At 35.7% G+C, this 12,229-nt stretch overlaps 1 protein-coding gene across 1 annotated transcript in view; it reads right to left on the reverse strand.

Moving 5' to 3' along the window:
* The window catches only part of ALCAM (activated leukocyte cell adhesion molecule), a 162,204-nt gene extending 151,426 nt beyond the window's left edge, over positions 1-10,778 (reverse strand). Inside the window, exon 1 of the mRNA XM_006872288.1 lies at positions 10,641-10,778. Coding sequence (XP_006872350.1) covers positions 10,641-10,778 — 138 coding nt within the window. The remainder of the gene's footprint in view (positions 1-10,640) is intronic.
* Between the last annotated feature and the right edge of the window lie 1,451 nt (positions 10,779-12,229).

Below are 12,229 nucleotides of genomic sequence, written 5' to 3' on the forward strand. Positions count from 1 at the left end.
TCTTCAGTAGCAGGAGAAAATTTGATGGAATTTAGTGATTCCTGTAAAGACTAGTTTGCCATATCTAGTCCCCACATAGCAATGACTACTTAAAATGTTCTTGTTTACTAATTTTCCTAAAGGACTTGAGACCTCTGTCTTAAAAAATTAACGATTCACACAGAGACATTTCGTCCCAAACTTAAAGCAACAACTTATGAAACATGAAGTTCCAATTAATGACAGATTATATTGTTCTATAGTCTTATAAGAAATCACATTTCATAAAATGTATAGGCTGTCTAAATGTACTGATAGTGTCATAAGATCAAGTTCATGCATGTGAGGTATAAAACCAATTGAGTTGGCCTCAGTTATGCAAAGACATGATTTTCTGGGGGTCTTCTCTGAGTTTATTTGTTCTTAAGTGGACAAATATTACTACTAATAATGACAATAATAGTAATCACTAAACTTTCCTTGATGCATTATCTGTAAAAAGATACTTTATAATAAACTTCCATCCTTCATAATATGAAATAAAATTAGTAGGAAATAGTTAAGATTCAAAAGTATGTAATTAATACAGAAGCAAAATTTCTTTGCTCTTTTAAAAAAATGTTGATGTTGTTAAGTGCCATCAAGTCAGTTCTGACCCATAGTGACCCTGTATATGGTTTTCAAGGACTGGCTGGTGATCTTGGCAGTTCAAACTGACTTTGCAGTCTAGCACATTAACCCTCAGTGCCATACCAGGACTCCCCGGTTATCTCTTAAACATTTGTTTCAGTGTTAACTGATTTAATACATATTTTTAAAATACATTAAATAATCTGTTTGCTCTCTTATTACCATGGATAATTCAGTAACTAATTTTAAAAAACAACAGATCTTGCCATTATTTCAAAGTTAAAAGTACAATTGGTCAAATAGCTCAATAAACATCCTTATGATTTTAACTCAGAAGAAATATCTGAATAACAAGCTAACAGAGCCGTATTTTCCCAATTAAAAGACAAATAAGAGCCATTTTATGTTTTAATTTATTTCATGTACTATGTGGAGAAATTCACTAAATAAAAAAATTGTCCCCTTTTGTAAATGAACTATTTAGAATATTTATTTAGTTTGAACTTCTTAGAGAAATTGTTGTTGTTGTTATGTGCCGTGGAGTCAGTTCCGACTCATAGCGACCCTGTATAGGGTTTCCAAGGCTATTAATCTTTACGGGAGCAGAAAGCCTCATCTTTCTCCCGCGCAACAGCTGGTAGTTTCGAACTGCTGACCTTGCGGTTCTCAGCCCGATTCGTAACCACTACGCTACAAGAGCTCCTTAGAGAAGTAGTCTTAAAAAAAAAAAAAAAAAGGACAAAGAAAAACTTTGTAATTTAGAGCTCCATGCAACCTTGTCTCATCATTTCATTTATTTTATAGTTGTTTTAATTCCTTTCATTTAATCCTGGTACCAGTACTAATGAGTATGGTAGTCTTCACATAGGAAAGTAAAGCCAACACTTCCTTCAGTGAAAAATGAAATTGTAGTTTTCTAGTATGAGAAGGTGGATAGCATTATGTTATCCACACTTTAAATCTGCCTTGGTTCCCTTTGCCATTAGTAAGTAACATTTGCAAGGTGATTATGGGCTACAGTTATGGGTATAGTTTATGGTTTTAGAGAACAAAATATTTTTATGTGTCCCATATAAGTGCCAAGTCTGATGGCATTTGTTTATTAGGCCTATTAAGTAACTTGATCTCACCAATTTTCTCTTGGCTTTCTGGCTGAAAGACACATTCCACTTTCCATCATTATGACTGCTGATGGTTCCTATTATTGTTAGCAGTGTTGCAAAAATAAAGAAAAAATGAAAATGTCTTAGGTCCCAAGGTTGTGCTTCTCTCTGCCTCTCTGGGGGTCAACAGCTAGGGCAATGAGAGGAGTTATGCACTGTCACAGTCTGAACAAAATCTCATCTATCAGACAATAGGATTTCACTCTCTGGTGCCTTCTTTCCATCAGAGTGGAAACAAAGGGAAGAATTCCCAAACAAGCAATTCTGTTGAATTACTGTGTAAGACCAGAGAAACAAATGACAGTAGCTGTGTCTCTAAGTAAGCACTTTCCACCATGAATAAATTGTGCTCAGAATATACATTTTATGTGAAATTTTATTTCATGAACACAATGAGTTCAAAGTAACAGCAAAAGTTTTGAAAAACTGAAGTCAAGCATTCCACTATGCATAAGGATGAGAAGAGAACAGGTAGAGGAATTAAAATTCTTGCCTTGGCAAGGTGGTTTTCGCTACTGTTGTATGCTAACCTAATATGCGTCTTCAAAAATCCCAGGTGACTGCAACACTGAAGCCATACTTTGGGGGGATTTGGGACAGAGTTCTATGATTTCTATAAAGCACAAGGCTCAGAATTCTCCTTCTTTCTCAAACTATCCCTTAGAAATTATTTCAAAAACTTCACAGTAAATACACACACGTTTATAACATCTCTCTATCCTCTCTGTTTCTCAACACAAGGTTTAAAGAACATAAACTAAACCAGAAATGTGAAATCTATGAATGACTACCAATCCTCATCTCTCATTTCTCATACTGTGGTGTCTTGTGTACTGCTGTGATGTTGGAAACTCTGCTGTCTCTATTTTAAATATCGGCAGGGTCACCCTTGACAGACAGGTTTCACCTAAGCATCCAGGCTAAGACAAACTAGAAAAAAGGAAAGGTAGGCTACTTCTGAATGTTTAGCCACTGAAAACCTTATGAATAAAAGTGGAACACGGTCAGATATAACAGCAGAAGATGAGCCCCTGAGGTTGGAAGGCACTCAGAGTTCACTATGTTGATGTGAATGAGGTCAAACTTTCAAGTCCTTCATTTGCTGGTGGAAAACAACTGAAAATGAGGAGAAACAGCTGCAAATATCCATTAATAATCAGAACATGGAATGTACAAAGTATTAAGAAAGATAGGATACTGAAAATCATGTGGAATGTATAAAGTGATATCCTAGGCACTAGTGAGATAAAATGGACTGGCATTGGCCATTTAGAATCAGAAAATCATATGGCTTACTATTCCAGTGAAGACAAATTCAAGAGGAATGGCCTCACTTTCATCATCTAATAGAACATTTAAAGATCTATCTTAAAGTATAATTCTGTCTTTCAAAGGATAATATCCGTACAACTTCAAGGAAGCTGAGTTAATTACCACTAGTTTTCAAATTTATGCACCAACCATTAAAGCCAATGATGATGAAACTGAAGAATTTTACTACCTTCTTCATTCTGAAATTGATCAAACATATATTCAATATGCATTCATAATTACTGGTGATTGGAATGTGACAGTAGTAAACAAAGAGGATGAATCAATACTTGGAAAATATGTGTTTGGTGATAGAAACTATGCTGGAGACAATGTGACAAAATTTTGCAAGACCAATAACTTATTCTTTGAGAATACCATTTTTAAACAGCATAAGAGGTGAAAATATACCAAGCAGAGTACATAGAAATAATTTCAACTACATCTGTGGGAAGAGATAGTAGAAAATCTCAATATCATCAACCCAAACAAGACTAGGGGCAGACTGTGGAATTGCACCATCAATTGCTAATATGCAAGTTCAGTCTAAAGGTGAAGAAAATTAAAACAAGTCTATGAAAGCCAAAATATGAACTTGAACATATATCAACTGAATTTAGAGACCATTTCAAGAACAGATTTGGTGCATTAGACACTAGTAACCTAAGACCAGAAGAGTTGTGGGGTGATGTTAAGAACATCATACAGAAAGAAAACAAAAGATCATTATAAAGACAGGAGAGAAAAAAAAAGACTAAAATGGATGTCAGAAAAGGATCTACAACTTGTTCTCCAGCATAGAGATGCTAAATTGAATGTAAGAAACAAGAAAGTCAAAGAGTTAAACAGAAATTTTCAAGCAGAACTTGAGAAAAAAAAAAAAAAAAGAGTCAAGTATTAAAATGAAATATGCAAGGATCTGGAGTTAAAAAACACAAAGGGAAGAACACATTCTTAAAATGGTTAATGTTCAACCATTTGATGAGGTAGCATATGATCTGGTATCAGTGGTACTAAAGGGAAAAAAAAGTCCAAGTTGCACTGAAGGCATTGGCGAAAAACAAGGCTACAAGGATGGATAGAATACAAACTGAAATCTTTCAACAAACTGATGAAGCACTGGTGTTGCTCACTCATTTCTACTAAGAAATTTGGAAGATCTGGCCAACCAATTGGGAGAGATCCATATTTGTGCCTATTCCAAAGAGAGGTGACCTAATGGTGTATGGAAATCATCAAATAATACATTAATATCACATGCAACTAAAATTTTGCTGAAGATAATTTAAAAATGTCTGCAACAGTACACCAATAGGGAACTGCCAGAAATTCAAGTCAGATTCAGAAAAGGACATGGAAGAAGGGATAACATTGCTGGCTTTAGATGGATCTTGGCTGAAAGCAGAGAATACCAGAAAAATGCTTATCTGTGCTTTAATGACTATGCAAAGGCTGTAGACTATGTGTATCATCAAAAACAATGGATAACATTGCAAAAAATTGGTATTACAGAAAACTTCATCGTGCTCATGAGGAACCTGTACATAGACCAAGCGGCAGGCAGCTGTTAGAACAGAACAGGAAAGATGTGCACAAGGGTGGTATTCTTTCACCATACTTATCAACATGCATGATGAGCAAATAATCCAAGAAGGTAGATTATATGAAGAAGAATGTGGTGTAACGACTGGAGGAAGATTCAATAACAACCTATGATATGAAGATGATACAACTTTCCTTGCTGGAAGTGAAGAGGACTTAAAATACTTACTGATGAAGATCAAAGACCAAGCCTTCAGTATGGATTGCATCTCAAAGTAAAGAAAATAAAAATACAACTGGACCAAGAAATAACATCATGATAAATTGAGAAAAGATTAAAGTTGCCCAAAACTTTATTTTGTTTGGTTCCACAATTAAAACTCATAGAAGCAATAATCAAGGAATCAAATAATGCATTACATTGAGCAAATCTGTTGCACGAGACCTCTTTAAAGTGTTAAAGAGCAAATAGACCAGTTTGAGGACTAAAGTGTGTCTGACCCAAACTATGATATTTTCAAAACATCATATGTATGTGAAAGTTGGACAATGAATAAAGAAAACCATAGAAAAATTGATGCAGTAGAATTATGGTATTAGAGAAGAATATTAAAAGTATCATGACTGCCAGAGGTACAATCAAATCTTTGCTGGACAAAGTGCAGCCAGCATGTTCCTTAGAAGCCAGGATGGTGAGACTTTGTCTCTCATATTTTAGACATGTTATCAAGAATCACCTCCCCTGAAGGGCATCATGCTTGGTAAAATAAAGAGAAAAACTTCCAATAAGATGCATTGGCACAGTGGCAGCAGCAAAGTTCAAGAGTAACAGACAGTGTTTCATTCTGTTGTACACAGTATCTCTATGAATTGGAGTTAATACAATGGCACCTAACAACAAATGGATGAATAAACTTTTGAAATATTCTCACATGGCACATTTTTCCCCCAGATATTTTTCGTTAGTTTGCTTTGCTAAAATGTCTGTGTTCAGACCATATTAACCTAAGTGGTTAGTAATTCAGAGATATGGAGTCCTGGTGTGGTGCTGTACGATAAAGCACTGGAACACAAGTGCGATTTGAACAGCAGTTCAAACTCAGCAGCTGCTCCTTGGAAACCCTATCCAGGGTAGCTATAAGTCGGAAGTGTCTCGACAGCACTTAACAACAACAACAACAACAATGCAGGATTGCTATGAATAAAGGCTGACCTTCTATTTCAGACTGTTCCTAATATGAGGAAAGAATAGATTGGATATGTTGTTGTTAGGTGCCATCAAGACGGTGCTGACTCATAGCGACCTTATGCACAGCAGAACGAAACACTGCCTGATCTTGGGCCAACCTCACTATTGTTGCCACACTTGAGCCCCTTGATGCTGTCACTTTGCCAATACATCTCAGTGAGGGTCGTCTTCTTTTGCTCTGACCCTCCACCTTACCAAACATGATATCCTTCTCCAGTGACAGGTCCCTCCTGACAATATGTCCAAAGAATGAGAGATGAAGTTTGGCCATCTTGGCCTCCAAGGAGCACTCTGGCTGCACTTCTTCCAACACAGATCATTTAGTTCCATGGGCAGCCCATAGTACTTTCAATATTCTCCTCCAACACAAAAGCATCAATTCTTCTGCGGTCTTCCTTATCTACTGTCCAGCTTTCACATGCATATGAGGTTATTGAAAATACCCTGGCTTCACTCAGGCACACCTTAGTCCTCAAGCTGATATCTTTACTTTTCAACACTTTAAAAAGGTCTTGTGCAGCAGATTTTCCTAATGCAATATGTCATTTGATTTCTTGACTGCTGCTTCCATGAGCGTTGATGGTTGATCTAAGAAGAATGAAGTCCTTGACAACTTCAATCTTTTCTCCATTGATAAGAATGTTGTTTATTTGTCCAGTGGTGAGTATTTTTGTTTTCTTTACATTGAGATGCAATCCATACTGAAGACTGTGTTCTTTGATCTTCATCAGTAAATGTTTTAAGTTCTCTTCACTTTCAGCAAGCAAGGTTGTATCATCTGCATACCCAGGTTGTTAATGAATCTTCCTCCAAACCTGATGCCATGTTTTTCTTCATATAACCCAGCCTCTCGGATTTTTTCCTCAGCATACAGGTGAATAAGTATGGTGAAGGAATACAACCCTGTCACACACCTTTCTTAATTTAAAACCACCATCCAGTGTTTCCACGTTCTGTTTGAACAACTGCCTCTTGGTCCATACACAGATTCCTCATGAGCAGAATTAAGTGTTCAGGAATACTCATACTTCTCAATGTTGTGCATAGCTTGTCATGATCCACATAATCAAAAGCCTTTGCATAGTCAATAAAGCACAGATAAACATCTTTCTGATATTCTCTGCTTTCAGCCAAGATTCATCGGACATCAGCAATGATATCCCTTGGTCCATGGACTCTTCTGAATCTGACTTGAACCTCTGGAAGTTCTCTGTCAATAATTCCCATCATATAAGGTGCAGTTCAAAATTTTGCAGGTATAGAAATTAGTTGTGATTGGGCTTTAGGGAACAGATTCTTAGCATCTAAATTCATTGTAAGTGGCTATTTAATCCACAATTTCCACAACTAATTTTGTGATAGATACAAAACTGAAAAATAGATGAGGATGAAGTGGCAAATTGAATGGGGGTATGCAAACAAAACAAAGGGTGTGTGATTATAGATGCCAAGAACAGAATATATATAATCTGTCAAGTGGCCCAAAGTCTACAAATGAGGCTCATTGACACATTTACTATAAAATAATGAGGAAACCCAGAAATTATTATGTCATTCTCTTTATGATGAGTTCCAAGCATTTTCATTGTCATTAGAATATAATAAATTAAATATTGTATCTTATTTGTGATGTATTCATAGTTATCTTGATAACATCTATGAAAGTGTCCTAAATGCATCATTAAATTATTTCTACTTAAACTCCTGATTTTGTAATTACCAGATTTAGATACTTAGAGTTTCCAACCTTGTCCCATATTATATAATAACCTCTTAATGCATAAAGCTTTTCTGTTAATAACATGACTATATAGGAAAAAATATTATCATAAATTATAAATATTGTATATACCCAAATTGCCAAAAAAAGATGTTTACTATTTATTTCTAGTTTAACAAAGAATTCTTGAAGTCAGACAGAATATACACTTTATTCAAGGAGAAGTTTCCTATGATCTTACTCCAAAGAGATACCATTAATTTAGATAAAATCATATCAAACATTTTTATCTTACTTTTCCCACCTGTTAGAGATTAGATATATGAAATACATTATATATGGTATGCCCAGCTATATATGGACTGACCATAGCTTTTCAGTGGAATAGGAAAACCAGTATGACAGAAGTGAGGAAAGTAACAACTCAATAACACAGTAAGTGACTAGTAAGTTATGAAAGTTAATAATTTAAATAAATACAAAACAATTGTAGGCTACTTAGTATAAGATTAAATAAATATAGATCACCATATCTGCCTCCAATGAAACATAATATTTATCTGAAAAATAAATTCTGATCTGGAGTTTCCCCCCAAAAATACCCTAAGCCCAGTAGGTATTTCTTTAGGAATCCAGAGTTCAAACAATTTTCAATTGCATAAAAACTGGCTAAATATTTTTTTCTTCACGTTTGTTATTGTTGTTGCTGTGATGTGCCGTGGAGTCAGTTCCGACTCATAGCGACCCTGTACAGCATTTCCAAGGCTGAAAGCCTCATCTTTCTCCAGCGGAACACCTGGTAGTTTCGATTTGCTGACCTTGTAGTTCACAGCCCGATTCATAACCACTACGTTACCAGAGCTCCTTTTTCTTCACATTAGTAGTGAAAAAATAGAGACCAAGATTATGTAAGTAGACAGTGGTTTAAATAATTGCTGATGGAGTTTATAAGCAGACATACTAGATAGACTCCATGAACCTTACATAAGATTAAAGAACTGAACAGAGATTTAAATCACTGTGAATAAGAGTTTGAGTCTGGCCAAATTAATTGCTTGTTGCAACAAGAAAACAAAAAAAGGTTTACTACTTTTCTGATGACTATAGCAGAATTCAAAGAAATTGCAACGTTATAATCAGAATGTCAGGGATACAATCCAAAATTAACAGATAACAGGAACAAACAAACAAACAAACATGATCCATTATCAAGAGAAAAAAAATTAAGGAAGAATAACCCCCAAATATCCCATAAGTTGGAATCAGTTAATAAGAAATTAAAATAACTATAAAAATGATGTCCAATGATATAAAGGAAAAAAACTGCTTAAAATAATAGAAAAGAGTATAAAAATTGAAACAACACCATGCATCGTAGTCAAACTTCTGAAAACAAAAGGTAGAGAGAACAAATTGATAGTAGTAAGGTAAAAATGACCTGTTAAATAAATAATAATTCAAATTACCACTGTCTTCTAAACAGAAATAGTAGAGGCAGGGCAATAGTTACAGCTCCTATACACTGATTAAAGGAAAGAAAACAAAAACAAAGCCTTGAAAACCAGAATTCTATACTCAGCAAATAAATGAATAAACATATAAATGAAACCTTCATGAAGAAAGCAAAATAAAGACATATTGAGATAAACATACACTATAAGAAATGCTAAAGAAAGTTCTTCAGACTAAAAGGAATACATAAAAATGAATTTAGACCTTGAGAAAATAATGAAGAGCATTAGGAAATTAGAATATATATGCAGCAATAACATAGTGGTTATGAAACGGGCTGCGAACCGCAAGGTCAGCAGTTCGAAACTATCAGCTGGTCCGTGGGAGAAAGACGAGGCTTTCTACTCCCATAAAGATTTACAGCCTTGAAAACCCTGTACAGGGTCGCTATGGGTCGGAACCGACTCGACGGCACTTAACAACAACAACAATAACAGATATATTTTCCTTCAAATTCCTTAAAATATATATTAAAAGGCTCCAAAAAGTATATGGAAAAATTCCACTATCTTTTAATCCCTTTCTTCCACACACTTTTTGAAGCCCCCTCATATGCATCCACAAAGCAAAATTCATGACATTGTCTTGTGGAATTAATTGTATATGCAGATGAATATACAGATGAATACATATGAAAACTATAGATTAATGTAAGGGAAGGTCAGTGGCTCTAAAATGTTTTGAAGTTTCTATTTAAATTTAAGTAGACCATGAAACTTTAAGGGTGCATAAAGTAATCTCTAGATGCCTAGTGAAGCACTACTGGGTCAGCAGTGGACTGTGATTCACAAGATTGGTAGTTCAAACTCAATAGCTGCTCCTCGAAAACCCTATACTGGGTCACTATGTCTTGGAACTGACTTGATGGCACTGAACAAGAGCAACAAAGTAATCTCTATAGGAATACCTTTAAGATAATGCAAATCTGTGTAGCAAAAAATATATAAAATAAAAAAATTTTTCAACTCACACAATCTAAAGAAAGATCAAAGAATAGAATTGGAAAAAAATGAGACGATTAATAATCAGTCAAACCATATCAGCAATTACATTAAATGTTAATGGACTATAGCCACTGACATCAAACTGATTCAGACTCACAGTGTCACTATGTAGAACAGAGTAGAACTCCTCTCTCTGAGATTGTAAATCTTTATGGGAGCAGACAGCCTCTTCTTTCTCCAATGCAGTGAATGGTTGTTTGAGCCACTGACCTTGAGGTTAGCAGCCCAACACCTAACCTAGAGTGCCACCAGGATCCCTTGTTAATGGACTAAACACTTCAATTAAAAAACAACTCTTGAGAATGGATACAGAAGTAAGACCCAAGAATATTATCCACAGGAGTAGCACTTTAAATAGAAAGACATATATAGATTCAAAGTAGATGGATGGGAAAAAATATTACTAATAAAGATGCCAATATTTACATAGATATTTAAGCTAAATATAAGAAACATGCAGTGGATATAATAATACATGTCAAGTAAACCCAAGACAAAGAGCTTTGCTATTTTTAAAAGGACATTTCAACAGCTAGCAGAGCCGCGGTCCGGAGAGCAGTTCGTGCCCCAAGCTCTCCGCCTTCCCCCCGCCCGCCAGCTCGAGGCAGCTCGAGCTCAGTCCATGGTCCCAGCAGCAGTACCAAGAGCAGCCCCAGTAGCAGCGCCATGGCTGGGTGGAACGCCTCATGGCGGACGGGACCTGTCAGGACGCGGCCATCGTGGGCTATAAGGACTCGCCCTCTGTCTGGGCCGCTGTCCCTGGGAAAACGTTCGTTAATATCAAGCCAGCTGAGGTTGGAGTTCTGGTTGGCAAAGATCGATCAAGTTTTTTCGTGAATGGGCTGACACTTGGGGGTCAGAAATGTTCTGCCCCTTCCCCCTACTACTCCCCACTGCTTTTGCACCCCTCTCCTTCCCATACACACACACACACCATTTTTATTTTTGGGCCATTACCCCAACACCCCTTATTGCTACCAAAACCATATGGAGTGGGGTACAGGGCTGGATGGACAGACACCTCCCCCTACCCATACCCCCTCTGTGTGTGGTTGGAAAACTTCTTTTTTTTTTTCTGAATAAAAAAGATTCCATTAAAAAAAAAAGGGGACATTTCAAAATAGTAAGGCTTAACTCATCAGAAAGACATGTTTGGATGCTATTAAGTTGACTGTAAAGATTTAGGTAATCTGAAAAAACACTAGGAACCACCGTGACTTAGTTGAAATTTATAGACTATCACATTCAATAGCTGCAATATATACTTTATTTTCATACATACACATAAGAGAGAAAATGCTGGGCAATAAAACAAATCTCAATACATTTAAATTGCTTAAAGTCATAGTGTGCTCTTTGATTAAAATGGAGTTGCATTAGAATTGACAAAATGTCTAGAAAAATCATTTGCTACTTAAAGTTATGAGTTTTAATTTGTATTATAATAATTGTTATGTTGTTAAATTCCATCACATTCATTTTGAATCATAGTGACCTTGTATAGAGTTTCTAAGGAGGGGCTTGTGGGTTTGAATTGCCAAACTTGTGGTTAGCAGTCCTGTGCTTATCATACAGTGCCATATTGGAACTCATATTAGAATAGTGGAAAATATCAATATATTTATGCATTTATTACTTTTATGTTATAAAATATATTTATATAGAAAAGAACTTCTACTCTGTTCTAATGGGTAGGAAATGACTCACTGGCAGTGAGTTTGAGGAAGTGAAATGATTTGTGCTTCAAAGCATGCAGCAACTATCTTTAATTCACAGGAAACTGAACTAGCTTGAAGAATGAATAATCATTACCTAATCAATGGAGAAAGTTTTAGGTATCTGGAGAGTACGAAAGAGAAAAAATTGGATTTGAAGGATCCGAGAAAATGTGTGTCTATCATACAGATCAGTAGGAAGAAAAGAAAACAGAAGTGTAGCCTCCAAGTAGAACACGCAAGGTAGGCTGAGCCTGGTAGAACAAATAAGGACCCCCTCCCCCAAGTTCAAAGCTTAGCCATTTAAAGGATTTTAGGCAAATAAATTAAAGTTGAAATGACAACTGAATTTGGTAACTGAAGAATGAAAGGCATAAAAAAAAAAACCGTTACACTTCCAGGTT

This window comes from Chrysochloris asiatica, unplaced genomic scaffold, assembly GCF_000296735.1.
Source record: "Chrysochloris asiatica unplaced genomic scaffold, ChrAsi1.0 scaffold00191, whole genome shotgun sequence".
Taxonomy (NCBI): Eukaryota; Metazoa; Chordata; class Mammalia; order Afrosoricida; family Chrysochloridae; genus Chrysochloris; species Chrysochloris asiatica.